This window comes from Sinocyclocheilus grahami, unplaced genomic scaffold (genome assembly GCF_001515645.1).
Source record: "Sinocyclocheilus grahami isolate Dianchi unplaced genomic scaffold, SAMN03320097.WGS_v1.1 scaffold126.1, whole genome shotgun sequence".
NCBI classification, from domain to species: Eukaryota; Metazoa; Chordata; class Actinopteri; order Cypriniformes; family Cyprinidae; genus Sinocyclocheilus; species Sinocyclocheilus grahami.
This window is the reverse complement of record NW_015505305.1, coordinates 4,700,320-4,718,025: the sequence shown is the minus strand read 5'-3', so window position 1 is coordinate 4,718,025 and position 17,706 is coordinate 4,700,320. Positions and strand designations below refer to the sequence as shown.

General features: G+C 37.8%; 1 protein-coding gene across 1 annotated transcript in view; it reads right to left on the bottom strand.

Moving 5' to 3' along the window:
* The window catches only part of LOC107590279 (dihydropyrimidine dehydrogenase [NADP(+)]-like), a 199,565-nt gene that overhangs the window by 56,642 nt on the left and 125,217 nt on the right, over positions 1-17,706 (bottom strand). Inside the window, 3 exon segments of the mRNA XM_016278981.1 lie at positions 3,259-3,342; positions 11,507-11,575; positions 15,049-15,213. Coding sequence (XP_016134467.1) covers positions 3,259-3,342; positions 11,507-11,575; positions 15,049-15,213 — 318 coding nt within the window.

The window sequence follows — 17,706 nt, the reverse complement described above, 5'->3', positions numbered from 1 at the left end:
TGATTGTTTCAAATAATCAAATAATAATCAATATTTTCAAATATTTACCCGCTAGATCAGCATGAGCTAAACTGTTCAAATGAAGTGCTTTGTTAATGGGTTTATTAGCTCATCCAAACACATCTTGTACACTAAAATAGTAAAAATAGTTTCAAATAAAATTAATTAATATGACATGACAAAATTACAGAGCCCCACAAATGCTATGCATAAGAGGAAACATAAAGATAGCCAATAATTAAGAATTATTTCGCACAAATTATTAATTTGTTTCCTGGTTTTAGTAAAATTTGCGTCTATCACACAACTTATTAATTAGTTCCCTAATTTTAGTAAAATTTGTGGCCATGTTTTCATTTTGTTCAATCAAGGTCATGAATTAATAAGTCATGCAAACTGATCAGCATGAGCTAAACTGTTCAAATGAAGTGCTTTGTTAATGGGTTTATTAGCTCATCCAAACACATCTTGTACACTAAAATAGTAAAAATAGTTTCAAATAAAATTAATTAATATGACATGACAAAATTACAGAGCCCCACAAATGCCATGCATAAGAGGAAACGTAAAGATAGCCAATAATTAAGAATTATTTCGCACAAATTATTAATTTTTTTCCTGGTTTTAGTAAAATTTGCGTCTATCACACAACTTATTAATTAGTTCCCTAATTTTAGTAAAATTTGTGGCCATGTTTTAATTTTGTTCAATCAAGGTCATGAATTAATAAGTCATGCAAACTGATTCTTATTTTCTGGCCATGATATAATACTTTTCCATGTACAAAATATTGATGAACTTTTTTTTGCAACACAAGACAACAATTTCTTTTAAATTCCATTTGCTGCTTAACTTTTGTAAACATATTAAATAAAGTTATTAAATGCATTAAATAATGTCTTTAAATACAATTTTGTGAAAAAACGTCATCTATAATCACTCATGGTGTTTTGTGTTTACATGTTAAACTAGTTTGTGAACAAATCTTTTTTTTTTTTTGGCAACTGCTTAGTGAATTTGCCCCTTAATCTTTAAAGTATTAATCAACAGTAAACAGGAATTACCAGCATTAATGTTTAACATATGTAAACAAAAACATCTCTAATATGCTGCAAGTTAAATGTTAAACAGCTTTGAGAAAATAGGGACCGTTTCATAGCAAAACAAATTGAAATGAGAGCAATTGAGAGAGAATATTAACATCCCATTAAAATCAAATTGTATCTCTTGCCATGCAGTCAGAAACAATGCTGAATTAATGTTTTTTTCCTCTTCTTTTCCACAGGCAAGGAGTAGACGAGGTGCCAAACGGAGTGATTAAATGATATTGCGTCTCTTTAGTTCTCTTGGCAGATACCTGCCCTCGGGCTTTGATTAGCTCTTTGTCTTACAGCGGAAAATCTACAGCAAACCCAATGGATATGACTGCAAATTTACAGCCACGGTGGATGGAAATAACTCTGTCTTTGTTCGGATGGAACATGCAGGTTTATTTCCTGTGGTATAACACATAGTCAGGTGAACAGAATGAAGAGGCGTGCATTTATTCAGGCCTGATACGGGCAAACAGAAACGGTAATACGCAAGGTCACGTACTTCACCTCTGGGCTTAATTGATGTGACAGACCTTCACAGCCAGATCGTGTGTAACAACTTTGATGAGAAAACCTCAAGTCGGTGTACCAAACCCAAAGGAAAAAAACACAGCGTGATCATGTTCAGCCAGAATGTAATCTACATCACTGCGAAATCCATGAAGACAAGTCTTTTTTTTTATGTGCTTGTAGTACGAGATATTTATAGAACTGTACACGGACCAGTGTAGGTCTTATGTGAGTTTTCCTAAACTGATATTTAGGTACATTAGGTTCATGCCCATATCAGTGTAATAGCTGAACCCAAGCTCAACCAGCTCCCAATCCAAAAACACATTAAAATCCCAATTTAGTTTCAAGGCACCATGCACAGGTTATAGCTCTGTTCCAAAACCTACAGTAGCAAGCTGCATTTCGGCAGACAACTAAATCAGCATTATAACCATCACATGACCAATAAGTGACTAATCTAGAGCACGCTACATTGGCATCAACTCAAATGCACTGGGGGAAAAAAAAGTGTAGAAACGATTTTCACTTAGAAATTGCTAGTAAATTTGACAAACAAATACAAAGATATGGCGAGTAACACACTGAATTAAATGTGAAATTTTGAAGCAGAAAAACTAAAATAGTAATTTCTTGTCAAATGTACTCTAATAATCTTTGTTTTATCTACAACTTTAAAAAATATTTCTTTACGTTGTATACAAACAAAGCCTCAAAGAGATTAAACTGTACTCTTAAAAATACATGGTACACAAACATATTGGGCAAAATTATTCATTTTAATTTACACTTAACTATTGTTAACGATACTTTTTGGCCTAATACTTTGGCCTAATTTGCACCAATTTCCACGAGTTTCAAGTAGCTCTATTCGTCTTTTTTTCCAGTAAATTTATAAAAATGTATATACATTTACTTGAGAAGCAACACCGCATAAGATTCAATTGTTTTAAGTGTAAACGAATAAAAAACAAGTGGGAAAAAATTGTCAGTGTATCAAGACAATATACACTCTATGAAAAGAGTGTCTTATTTTATGCAGTCTTCTCAAGTAAATTCATTTTTAGATATTTTTACTGAAAAAAAAAAAATACTTCAAAAATGCCTTAAAATGCTCACTAGGTTTTGGAACAGAGCATGTGTTTACTGTCAGATCCACTGTATGGCTCTACTAGATCCATAAAATGAAACACAAAAAGCACAAAACTGAGAGAGCCACATCTTTCCCAGCAGGCCTCATGCTCATGGTCTCCTAACACGTTTTCTCTCCCTGCTGAGTGACAGCAGACTACAAATACCTCAGGGTACCAAACATCATCTGGCATACTAATCAACAATTATAGACCGAAAAAATCAATCAACACTAACAAACAATTCGTACAATGGTGTTGCCATGTTTTTGGGCATCTATAATGCTAAATAACATTATTTTTAGACATTGTACATGATGTATCTCTTACATGACTGTACCATGGCACCACAGTTAATATAATTCCCTGATTGTCACTCACCTGATTTTCTGACATACAAATACAGCTTTAGGTTTTTAACAAAATAAGACCCTAAAAAGTATTTGCGGTGACTGCTGTACCTCACAGCTGTCAGTGTCTATGCATGGTGACTGTGTACCGTAGGTGTTGAATGTTGGATTTACCTGCCCACAGGCGAGCCCCATTCCCCTCTCCCCCATTCCATGAGGACATGATAGATTTAGCTCCAGGGCATCAGCGCCAGAATCCTGTGAGATGGATGCAGAAGCCTCAGATTATTTACAAATAAATTCAATGCATTTTTCAGCTTTGAATCACAATCAAGCTGTGGATGTTCATATGCAACCCTCACACATGACACATACATATATAATATATAGGAGTAAATTCACTCAAATGAAAATGCGTCCACTTTTAGCATCTCATACTCATTGTTTTTGTTTTTTTGCACACTGTTCACTAAGGATTCATGCAAATTAGACAACTTGCCCCAGAAATAGAATACAGCAGACTAGCATGTTCTGGTGTACTTTACTGAAACTGTATCATATTGCTCCATCATTGTGATCCAGGCACATGAATTGGATATATATGTTCACCCGTGACACATCTCCATCATTTGATGAATTACCGCTCTCATGATCACAACATGAACCCAAACTTGTCTTTTAAATAGTTAATTGCAATAAAAATGAATTGTAGAAAGACTGTTTTTTGTAAATAATCTATTATTTTAGCAAATTTAGGAAAAAAGACGTGTGTTTGCATTAAAAAGAATGAAATTTGTTTAAACTGGGATGCTGCAGCACTATATTAGCAAACTAATACACGTGGTTTGTGAATAATAATGTGGTCTTTGTGCTGAAATACAGCATGCAAAAGTCACAGACACAACTGTTTAGTGAATTTAGCTCCCAGTATAAAAAAATAATAAACAGCCTGATGCCATAGGAGAACTTAAAAAAAGTCATTATTTTCTCACCCATATGTCATTCCAAACATACATGACTTTGAGATAATTTTTTTTTCTATCCACTTAAAGTCAATGGGGTCCAATATGGTTAAAAAGTCAAAATATCACCTTTGGTGTTAAACAGAAAAAAGAAAGCCAAGCAGGTTTGAAATGACATAAAAGTGAGTAAATGATGACAGAATTTTCATTCTGTCACCAACTTGTAGAACATATCCACCTTTTTCTTCAAAAGGCCTATGGGTGAGACTGTAAACAGTAAAACTGTTTGCACTACAAACCAGTGTGTTCATAATGAAGATAATACATTAAAATAATATAAGACACACCAACTTTCAACATCAAGCAGCAAAACAAACTATTTTATTCAGCTAAAAATAGCTGGACGGAGTGGACGCAGATGAGACCGGAAGCCAGACCCATAGAATTTACAAATGGCAAATTTGTAAAAATTACACATTTTTACGACAAGAAAAAGGTGGATAATGAAATATCAAGAAACAAAACAAAATCTTCAATGCACTTTAGGTTCAGCTAGGGCGGTGCAATTTACCGAAAAACTGTTTCGATTTCGATTTTGGCCTCCAACGATTATGAAAATGCAGTAATCGAGATAAAACGATTATTGCGCCCCATTCCACCCCCTTTTCCAGCGCTTTGTTCCTCCATAAAAGCCCAATTTCACGTGCGAATCAGTAAAATCATGTAACGTGACTTTTGCAAAATGGGACGTGCTTGATTTATAGAAGTATATTTATTCATGTTTTCAAAAGCGTGAAAGAGAACTTGCGTTGCTTCTCAGGAAGATATATACGCTCAGAGACTGAACAGAACATGGACATGTAAAGTCATCTTTTAGCTCAAGGTGCGCGCCTAAACGGCCAAATACACGCAAAAATGTGTCAAAATGCGGTGCTTAGTGATTAAGCGATTCGTGTGATATTGTGACTCATGTATACCTTCGTCGGTCATGTAATAAATGAACGTAGAGAGTTGAGAATGAAAATACGCGTAACGGTAAATTGGATCCGCGCGGCTCTTAAAGTGACAGCGGGCTATTTTCCTACTGTGTGCTTAATATTAATCAAACAACAAAAGACAAATTCACACAGCACTTGAATGAAGGACTTTTGTAGCTTTAATAAGAAACAAAAAAGTTTAATTTTTACAGTGAAGACTATGCTGTTTTATTTTACATTTGATTATTAATTTCTGTAGTTGTTACATGTTCTCTGTGCCCTGTTTGGACTTTTATGTTGAATGTTATGGTGTCGTTCTGCTCCTTGTTCTGCCTGTGTTTTGGTTCTCTGTTTCCCAGTGTTTCCGGTTCTTTGTTCACTTATTCTTTTTACTAAGACCTGTTTCCTTCAGACCCACAACTCAGCCTGTTTCCTTCAGCCCCCAAATATAAGAGTAGTAGGCTGTAAACTGCTTGAGACTTGCATAAAAAACATTAAAGCACAGTTTGTTTCATTTGTATCTTTTTATTCTATTGTATTTGTCCTTTGCTTTTTTTATTACTGACACTTTAATTATTTTCAATAATTGAGGACTTTTTGTTTGTTTGTTTGTTTGTTTGAAATTGCGCTGGTCTCTACAATGTAGATGTCATAGCAACCTTATTTACAGGAAATATATATTTGATATTTTTTACTAAGACCTGTTTCCTTCAGACCCACAACTCAGCCTGTTTCCTTCAGCCCCCAAATATAAGAGTAGTAGGCTGTAAACTGCTTGAGACTTGCATAAAAAATATTAAAGCACAGTTTGTTTCATTTGTATCTTTTTATTCTATTGTATTTGTCCTTTGCTTTTTTTATTACTGACACTTTAATTATTTTCAATAATTTAGGACTTTTTGTTTGTTTGTTTGTTTGTTTGAAATCGCGCTGGTCTCTACAATGTAGATGTCATAGCAACCTTATTTACAGGAAATATATATTTGATATGTATCACTATCTTTAAATAAATCACTCATATAAAGTTTTGGTCATTTGGCCCCCTCATAATTGTGTTAAATAATCGTGATTACAATATTGACCAAAATAATCGTGATTATGATTTTTGCCATAATCGAGCAGCCCTAGGTTCTGCAAAGAATGCTGTACTTTAAATAACTTTTCTTTTCACATGTACAGAGCACAACTATTCACATACAGTCTTTCTGCATTGTACTTTCAAATAATCTTTCCATGCAATCTAAGTCTATTCACCATGCAACAGCAAAATGAAACACAAAAGACACACACGCACAAGCTAATAAAGAATATAACTAAAAAACAAACAATTTTATTGTTTATCAGACTCAAGCAGATGCAAACAATGAGCGAAGCAAATCAACGCTGACTGAGACATCGGCTCTAAAATACATGAGAGCAGTGATAAGTGTTCAACACGGATGAACGAGAGACGAGCGAGCGGGCGGGCGGCACGCAGACCGGGGTGGGGTGCATAGCCGAGCCGAGTTTGACAGGCAATTACAGATCCACGGGGGCTTTAAACCACATCACATGGGGGATTTAAACAATTACAAAAAGCTCTACAAACCTGCCACAGTGACTCCATCTGTAGATTTATGATTTTCCGCAGACTGACAGCCATTAAAGGGGGAAAAGAATAATAAGCATTTTAGCCTTACAAAGTGCAGAGGACCATGAGGTGGGCTGATGCTATTTATCACTGTCAGTCGGGGGAACGGGACAAACCTGCCGCTCTTACAGGATTAGGCCCCAGATTTCATGGTCAATTAGGACCAAATACAGGTACAAAATGGATACAATGTGCCGTGATCCAAAAGCCAATTATCAATAATGTTTAATTTCACCCAGTTTCTTTTAAGCCCTTTATAGAAAGAGGAGGAGGAGGACGAGGGGGCAGGCTTTCCTTTTAGCCCTCCCGTCCAACAAAAGAGGCGACACGCACACAGTGAATTAAGTGCTATCATCGCTCATCACGGTAAGCTGCTTTCAGAGAGAGAGAGACCAGCAAGACGACTGTTTGATAGTGCGGGCTTAGTACTGAGAGTGAAGGGATAGATGTAAAATAAGCCAAAGGAAGCAAAAACAACGACAACAAAACAGCCAAGAGCAGTTTGTTGGGGCAAAGAGATCTCTCTTTTCTAGCTGTATGAATTGTGAAATACAAGTGTCTGTCTATAGAGAAATAAAGCCTTTGCATTCATAACTAGGAAGAAAAGTCACAGCCACAATGCTGGGGTGTCTGGATGGTTGCCGGGGCATGCGGTTACTGCAGTGTTCAAAAAACAGAGCACAACAAAATGTAAGGATGGAGCATTTGAGGAATTTTATTCAGAATCTGTTGCATTTGGTTCTATCACTTTAATGGTAATCAGAAGCTTTATGAGGCAGTACTTTTTTTGTAAAAAGTTTAAGGGCATGCTCCACAAAAGAGAAGATCTGGATCAAACCTGACACTGCCTTTGACAAGGATTATCAACTCTAAAGCTGATAAGGACAACATTACCTATCGCTACATACATACTGGATCAGTACAGCTAGTTTGATCTCAGGGGGCATTAGAGAGGAGGAGAAGTGGAAAAGTAGAAAAGTGTCTGGGGAAAAAATATGCACTCAAAAAGTGAGAGGAACGACAACAAAAGACACAAACATTATAGACATCCAGTGTATTCTTACTAAACTCACTCACTACCAACCTAAGCAAACTGACTAGCATAGAATATTTATTTACAGATACAAGACCAGGATCGGTTGAATCTGCTCTGGCTGGTCTTTCATAGGATGTCGTCATGGAATAACACCCGGCTAAACGCACAATAAGCTACTTTTTGGGGACACCACGCATAAAATGTCTCTCCTATGTGACAGATATCACTGAAATAGGTGTCCTGAGAAATCAAATATCTCTCTGTGACACCTCTAGGCACTATAAAAAAAAATGTGGAGGAAGCTAGCTAGCAAGCTGAAATTGTACAGAAACAGTCTCCGAAGAGCAGGGTTGTGCACCATATAGAACTGAATTGGGAATGTGTTTATGGAACAAAACGAATTGAAATTAAAATGACAACAAAGACATATTCTGTAATTATAACTTGGAAATTGCCCAGACAAACTTTGAATAATAAGCAACTTTTTGGGGACACCACGCATAAAATGTCTCTCCTATGTGACAGATATCACTGAAATAGGTGTCCTGAGAAATCAAATATCTCTCTGTGACACCTCTAGGCACTATAAAAAAAAATGTGGAGGAAGCTAGCTAGCAAGCTGAAATTGTACAGAAACAGTCTCCGAAGAGCAGGGTTGTGCACCATATAGAACTGAATTGGGAATGTGTTTATGGAACAAAACTAATTGAAATTAAAATGACAACAAAGACATATTCTGTAATTATAACTTGGAAATTGCCCAGACAAACTTTGAATGTTGGCATGAAAAAAGCCTCATTTGAAAGCTTTCTGAAAAAAAAGAAAGAAAAAAACAAACTTGAAATTCAAAGGTTTATAAGCCTTACAGTAAGAACAAGACAGACCGACAGACAGACAGACAAATAGATAGATCGACAGACAGACAGACAGACAGACAGATAGACAGATAGATAGATAAGAATTGAAATTAAAATGACAACAAAGACATATTCTGTAATTATAACTTGGAAATTGCCCAGACAAACTTTGAATGTTGGCATGAAAAAAGCCTCATTTGAAAGCTTTCTGAAAAAAAAGAAAGAAAAAAAAAAACTTGAAATTCAAAGGTTTATAAGCCTTACAGTAAGAACAAGACAGACCGACAGACAGACAGACAAATAGATAGATCGACAGACAGACAGACAGACAGATAGACAGATAGATAGATAAATAGATAGATAGATAGCTAGATAGATACTGCCTGGATGAACGGATAGACAGACAGACAGATAGACGGACGGATAGATGGATAGATAGACAGATAAATAAATAGATACTGCTCTTATCAACAGTTTATTCATTTATACCACCCTCAAATTTTGACCGAGAGACACATGCAGCAGTGCAGCCTGGGAAACTGGCTTCTGAGTGACAGCAATGAGGCTTTTATTAGTTTAAATTCACGTATTCACAGATTCTGTAGCTATGCCACTCACGAACAACCGCACACTGCGCACTTATTATTGGGCCTGCTTTTAGCTATTTATCTGCAATCCACTGTTCCTTTTTCTTCTGCCAACTTTCAATTGGATAAAATAGGAACAGCTCATGGAGAGACTTTGACATTTATGAATTATAGCCTCAGGCACATCGTTATGATGTAATATTTCTCTCAAAGGCAGTGATTTTATGGAGGGGAAAGTAGCTGAGGAGAGGTGGCGGCTGCAAGTAGAATGGTTTACTTCAGACTGACACTTCTGTGAGGGGAAGAGAGAGATAGTCTGGATGTTATAGAGAGACAGACAGACAGAGAGATAGAGAGAGAGAGAGGCATGCAAGGGAAGGAAAGAAAGCATGACAATTTTTTTTAAGTAGTATCCTTAGGCGAGGAACAGTGTTAAGTGTTCCCTTAGATTTCAAAGTGGGAATGAATGGTTGATTCTCTTTGAAAACGGAGTTGCCATGGCAACTGAGCCTTTATTTCATATTTGCTGGCACAGGTAGCTAAACAGCAGACGCGAGGAAGATGAGGCATTCAGACCACAGAGGAGTTCGCAGACCACTAAAACCCACGGCGCCAGACGTGGTCCAAAGACAAACGGTCTTTCACCGCTTCACCCCAATCATCCATATCTCCCGCTCATCCTTTTCTCGTTTCATCTCTGACAACAGATCAATGCTTTCACTTTCATCCAGTATAGTTAAAAGAGCAAGACCTTCAAATCAGTCGTGTGCTCGTTTTGTTGGGGATTTTTTTCAAGCTTAAAGTGCGGAGTGAAGTTTGGTGTGACACGGCAGCCGTACCCTGAAGCGATGTTCTCACCGTACTTTACATCATCGGCTTGCCTTATGAATACACAATATGCAAAATGTACCTGGGCTCCAGTGACGGGGGATGTCAGGCGAATACATAATGACAGTAATATGGAGGGGGGTGGGGAGGCAGGAAATACCAGATGTCCATCTTTGCCGTTAGTAAAAGAGGTTTTGGGTGGGTTTGACAGGCCGGTTTAATGAGGTGAGAGAGAGGATAGGGTGACGCGTCGATGTAATCGATAGCAGAATTAACACATTGACATGCGGACAGTTTACTTTCAGCCATTTTCTTTGCACAATTAAGCGCCTGAGATCTGCAAGTCAACTATGATTAATCCCGGGGTCACTCCACTGTCTCCCTCTATTTCCACTTGAAGTATCAAGGCCTGTGTTTATAAACTCCAAAGTGGTGTGTAGACATATGTGAGTGCTTCACTTCTGCAGAAAATGTTTGTGTGTGTGCGTATAGTCAAGGTTATGCACAATAAAGAACCAAAGAAATGGCTCCCTTCGTGTGAATTTGAATTCAAATTGTGCTACCACAATTCAAATCGAGTTCAAATTCGGAAACTGATTTGGAATTGAAAAGGCATTCTCAATTTAATTCTGAATGGTGGAGTTGGAGTTGAAGCTGTTTGATAGCATTTTGGGGTTTATGGTGCTTGGGCTTTATGTTTATGCCAATTGAAGCCTCAACTCCAAGAACTCCATCTGCAGATCGAGGTTGATGTTGTTTGAAGCTGATCTTGGGGTTGATGCCTTTTTGGAGGTGAGGCCTTTTGCAGTCAATGCTGTTTTGGGGTTGAAGCCAGTTTAAGTTGATGCCTTTTTGGGGTTGAGAGCTTCTGCAGTTGATAGCATTTTGGAATTGATGACGTTTTTAGGTTGATATCAGTTGAGGCTGTTTACAGTTGATACCAACTGAGATTGACTCCTTTTTGGAGTTGAAGCTGTTGATTGTAGATTGTGTTTCAGGGATGATCATGTTTCATGGTTGTTGGCGATTGCAGTTTATGGCTTTTTGGGAGGTTGAGGCCATCTGCAGTTAAAAGCATTTTGGGGCTGATGTGGTTTAGTTTCACTGCAACATCCTGGGATCTGGACAGCTCCATTCTCACAGATGGACCGGCCTGATGATGTCTGGTCTGGGAAGTTCTCTCATTTTCTCTCTTTCATCCTGCCTTCCCCCTCTCCTCCCATCTCATCCAACCATCAGCGGCTCACTCCTTGGCATCCTCTGTCTCATCCCTCTCAGCTTCTTGGCAACATCAGATTAGCTGCTTCCGAAGAGCATTTCCCGTAAATGTAGCCTACTTTAGATCCAGGATTAGCTGCCAATGATTCAATAAAGGGCTTTTTTTTTTGGATAACAGTAAATGTTGGTTTTGCAGTTTGGTACAGGACAGTATGTGATGGTGTGGGTACACATGCAGTGTTATCAAAAGAGCCAAATTATCCCTAAGGGAAGAGGTTATTATTTCACAACTGTGTGTGTTCACAAATTAGCATAACAAAGACTCACCTCTGCCATTTTGGCAAGCTCGGTCCAATCAGCTTTGTTGTAGCTGCACATTATGCTGGATATGACAATCTATGGGGGAGAGAAGAATAAGAGAGAGATTTCAGCATGGACAGAATTCAACAACAGGTTTTCTTTGTCTCACCTTGTGGCCTTTAACAGAGGCCCGTTTCATTGTGTACAAAAAAATTCCCCATCAAGGTCCCATTTCAGCACATTATAAAATGGATCTGAAGGCCATTATCTTGTCTTTAAAAAGCAGCTGCCGCCTTCTTCTCAACCCTCAAAGTCACAAAATCAATATTTATAATTCACAAGACCAGGACAAATCCACTGTTGCGCTGCCTTTATTAAAACAGTATCAAGCCCCAGAGCAGGGTGTTAGATAAGAGCATTTGCTGGATTAGCCTGCACCGTTTGTTGTTGTTTTTTCCCTTTGGACACACAATAAGCCAGTCATAAAACAGGTTACGGAAGGTCTGCTTCTCAAAAACAACTCTTGGTTTTCAGTAATCACGGACATAAAAAGCTTTTGAAACTGTACAGAGCGTACTATAGCACCAATTGTCCAGAGATGGACTTTCTGCCCACACTTGCTAGTGGAAAGAGTAGCTACCAGGTCAAAATTTCAGCACACTGTGTCCCTCATCGTGATATTTCTCAAGGAAAAATCTAACCGTGTTAACCGCATATGTGGCCGCACTCCATTATGTGCCTAATAGCTGCAGAGATGTGGAGAAAAACCCTGCAATGAAGGCCAGCCTACCTTGTGTTCCTTGGTCCAACAACGCGATTACATCTAAACTCGTCTCATCAGATGTCCATGACTTTCACTCGCTGCTGATGAGGTGGAGGTGGGCGGCACGGGGGACGGTGAAGATTGGTGCTAACAACAGGATAACAGGAGTCCAGGGAGACTCTGAGAAAACTGATTTCATGGGAGGATATTAAACTTGGAGGCTGTGTTGTCCCCCCGAGACAAATTTCCGCTAGATATAAATCTCTCGGGCATTACACTTTCCCAAAAGCAGCAGGCAGTTAGACGCTAAGCTTAGCCCACCTACACGAGAGCAGAAAATATTGCCAAGTTTTAGGGGGCAAATAAAGTTAAGCACTCTGACATTTACCGCCAAGATTTACAGTACAACACTGACATATAAGTGATATTTGATACACCCTGAAATAGTGTTTGGTAATATTACCATAAACCTCAGGCCATCGGCGAGCAACAGCGGGGTTCCTAAAGAAGACGAAGAGATCAATGCCGCAGGCTTCATTTCGGGTATTAAACGCAACGCGAGTATTCTGTTTTGATTTGGTCTTGACCTTTGCTTGCTTTAATGTCACGTTATTGCAGAACAGCCCTTGAGAAGCTGAAGAGGGATCTAGTTTTAAGTTTATTAACACCAATCCAGCCTGAGCTCCCCTGCTGGAGCGTCACATTAACCGGTGCAGAGGCTGCGGGGTTTGAGGAAGATCGGGGATTACCTGGTTATAAGCTCAATAACCTCCCTCCGGGTGAGCGCCTCCGAACCCACCTTACACTCTAACAATGTGTCTCCATGGAGATGAGTTACCTGGAGGCCATAAGAGAACACGTGGAGCTATGATTCCTGCCGATTCTCTAACGCAGTGCTGTGACCATTTCCTAATAATGGGAAAAAATGGAAGCGCTGATAACGGCAAACCACAATTTGTCCAGTTCAGAGTCACAACAGCCAGAGCAGCATCCTGCTGAGGTTTCTGTTACAGGAACGGTAAAGAGAGCATTTTAGCGCAGTGGGTGTACATGTGAGGGATTGTTAGCTATGCAACAAAGCAACCTAAAAGTTCGCCAGCCAGACTTCTACCTCTCACACTGACAAATTTAACTGACAAATAACCACGCTAGCAATACACTCAGAGTTTTCTAAAGCATTCGTTGATGTGACAATAGGTACTAAAAAAAACATAAAAAACACACACAAAAACATGCGTTCCATCTTTTGTTCGATGGAAGCATAAAAGACAAATTTGAAATCAAAATTGTAGTTTTTTTATTTTTTATTTTAGGCATTGTACAGAAAATTCTGGTGTCCTTGAAAAACATGAAAAATAGCATGAAGTACGATTTTCACCAGCCTGATCCATGTATGTGGTATGTGTATGTGGTTTGAAATTCAATTACATTTTTAAGTCAGTTGTGTGACAGTTTTTTTCTTTTTTATTCTGATAATAACATTCATATTTGGAAATTGACCTCATGAATAAATATAATCAATAGCAAACCATCTATTATCCATCTACAGTCTCTGATATGGAAAATTTTGTTGCAGTTTGTCTAATTTTTTTTTACAAAAACATATAAGAAAATATATAAGAAAAAAATTATATATATATATATATTTTTTTTTTAAATAAAAACTGAATATCTTCGTGTGTATACAGTTAAATATGCTTAAGATTAAATCAGCATAAGTAGATATAAAAAATTGTGCAGTCTTTCTTTTCTAGGAAAACATAGCAAAAACCTACACTCATGGCATACAAATATTACTGTTTTAACAAGAAATACGCTCGTCAAGCAATTTCTTAGGGTGTCTATGGCATATCTCAGCTCAGTCTGGGCCCTTAAAAGGAGCTTCTCTCTTTTTCTCTCTCTACACTCTCTTCACCTTGTTTCAGAAAGAAGCGATACATCTCTGCTGCTTTCATCCTCAGTACAAAAGCCGCCCCAGTGAATGCTGGGCATCACTTCCATTAGTGCTGCCCATGATTGCCGTCAGAATGTCCTGCAGAAATCAATTAATCCTTTGATATTTCTTGAGCACAAAACGAAACCCAGATACAAGAATCTTAGCAGTGAACAAATGAGTTGTCATTTGGTAATTTCGGCAAGCATATGCCGCTCCTGCTGTACCGATACGACGGCTGAATAAAAAAAAATGTACTTATGGATGGAGCTAGCTCACATTATAAATATTTGGATTTCATTAACAAACATGAGGATCACATTACTATGAATAATAAATGGAACAATGAGAAATGAATATTGAAATCATATTCAAATTTTATGACTTGAGAGCCAAACCACTGAGGAAAAATTGAAAATAACTAAATTAGAAATAACAATTTTCTCTTCTCAACATGTTCATGTCATGTCATGTCAGTATGTTCAATAATGCAGAAATAAAACAGCAGCTGCTCTAGTTAAAGACTCGAAATTAAGCTGAATATTCTTATATTCTTACACCTTGTCCAACAGTATGTTCAATAATGCAGAAATAAAACAGCAGCTGCTCTAGTTAAAGACTCGAAATTAAGCTGAATATTCTTATATTCTTACACCTTGTCCAACTAGCAACAGATCCATAAAAATCACATCTCTAACTAGCTGGGACTGCCAACACTGTGACACATCATGACATTTTGACGGATTGGGCAATCTATTTTTGACATGTCATGCTAGGTAGCCCCGCTGTGAATCTCACTGGTCCATTTTCTCAATACAATGTTCCTTTTCGTGTTCGTTCAGGTCATGTGATCCGTGCTTCTGTCCAACTTACATTGTCAGGAAAGTCGGCTTTGAGTTCCGTCACACTCTGGCACCAGTAGGCAGCCGTCTTCTCACTGATCAGCTCAATGTTCAGGAAGGAGCCCTGCCCGGGACCAAACAGCGGTCCGGAAGTGGTTCCCCGCACAATGCGCGGAGACACATTGGTGACCAAATCCTGCATGAAGGAAAAAAAGAGAGAAAATGTTTGGACTTAAGCAGTTAGCATTTAGATCAAAAACTCCTTCATAGGTACATGACCTCGAGCCACCTCCATTAGAAACTAATAATTAGCGCACTAGGTGAAAAGACCTACACCGTGGAGCCAGACCTACAAATTCGACTATCCCAACAGACTCCACTGCTATAAAATATGCCCCGCGGCTATAATTTCTGTGTAGAACAACATAAAAAGACAATTACGACCATATTCTACAGAAATTCATGACACAAATTCAATAGTGTTATTTCTCCTTCCCTCTCCCAGGAAACTTTGAAGTGGAGCTAAATTAATATTTAATCATACACGTTTGAAATTGTGCCATGCAGTAGGGAAAATGAAGTCTACTTGAACCACAAAAAAAGGGTTTTTACATTACAAAATAAAGTCAATCATCCATCAGTTCACACTAATATCTTCCCTTTCTCACACTTTCCCAAACTACATTTTTTACATGTAGCAGAGGCTTGTCTTTTATCAAAAGTGCCAGCATGCCCACGAGCCTTGATAGATGTTCTCTGTACTACATTAAGCTGTGGTTGAAAATTCATCTTTTGGCATTAGAGTCCCAAAGGATTCCCTGCCAAACTGCTATACAATTCATCATTGATTGGATGTACAGAGTACAGGTCATCGTGGCCGGACAGTAATCAGTTCACGCGGTACATTAGAAGCCAAGCTAATGAAGCTGGCAGAGTCGTGAGGATCCAGTGAACCGGCTATTGGCTAATGGCTTTAGCCCTTGATATGAGGTTCCACCAAGCCAATGAACTGATGCTCTCACCGATGTAGATGCATCTTCTGGGGTCGGGCCAAGAAATCTGTTGTGTCATATTTCAAACCTATGTGCAAATGACAAACTGAGATTATATTTACATGTTTTTGCAGCGATGACAAAGAACCATTTTTGGTTCCCCAAAGAACCTTTCAGTGAGCAGTTCTTGTAAAGAACATACAACATTTTTTTTCCACTATAGAGAACCTTTTATTCAGTGAAAATATTCTTTCCTAAAAATAAAGGTTCTTTATTGGCATTGATGATTCCATGAAGAAAATTTAACATCCATACAACCTTTCCATTCCACAAAAGGTTCTTTGGATTATTCAAATGTTGTACAAAATGTTTTTTTAATAACTGTTCACTGGAAGGTTCTCTGAGGAACCTAAAATGGTTCTTCTATTGAATCACAGTGAAAACACCTTTTTAGAACCGTGTTCCATGTTAAAGGTTCTTCATGAGACTATATATGCCAATAAAGAAGCTTTATTTTGAAGAGTGTATGGTTTTCTGAGAGTTACTGCTATTCTGGTCTCTGGATACGTCTCAGGACCCTGCATGATTTGAGGTATCATTCGTGTCTGTAGCACAAACGGTGTGGGACCAGATATGCACTGACGTTTAATATTGAAGGTTAGGGGTTTGTTCTAATCCTTAGCAAGCATCATTATTTAAAGACAAAGAGGAACTCGTTTTAATCCAATGTGTCAAAGACCGCGGCACTAAGAGGTTAAAGGGTTAAGAAATTACATTTTGTGTTTCGTCTTCTTCTCTTGCTGTGAAACCTGAACCGATAAACTCAACAGAACAAACAAAAGGGAGTGAGAGCTTAATCCTTTGAACTCTGATAAACCACCCATCATAATTTAACAGTGTGAGAGGACGATTTGCATATCCTAATTAGAACCTACGGAACCTTACAGAACAATTACAATAATGGCCCGCAAACTTCATTTTACAACATTTGAGCACTTTTCAAGCCACGGAGACAAGAAACTTTCATTGAAAATGTGATCTAATTAGCATAAATTTGATTTAGAAGTGAGGCTCCAAATGTGTGGTTTGTTTTTGTATTATTCATTATGGACTTCTAATTCATTTTTACACAAGTTTATTTATTTCTCGCTTGCAAGTAATTAAATCATTATTGTTATTGCCCATACTTATGCTTAGGGATTGTGACAAATTTCCAACTTTAGACATGTAGCTTGTGCTGTGGACATGAATGACACCTCACATCTTGTTAAGAGGTGTGAACAGACTTCCAATTTTCACCTGGTGGACAATAAAACAGGAAAAAACAAAACAAAACACCAAAGTCATATTGCAATAGAGATATGAGCCTTATCTAGAGATAAGAATATATAGAGGCTATGGCAAGCAACGCTCTAGTTCACTAGCAACCATCTAGAAATGCACTAAAAACACTTGTAAGCCCTTAGCAACCAGATATCAACGCCCTAGTAACTACACACGACACTCTAGCTTCATGACAGTGAGTTTATCTAAAAATAAAATAATAAAATAAATTAAAATAAAATGTAATAATAATTTACTTTTATCACTTTACTAATCTAGGTGGGTTAACAAAATAAATAAATAAAAGCAAGCATACATACATGAACTAAAACAAAATATTTATTTACTTTTACAAAAATACACAAATAAACAAA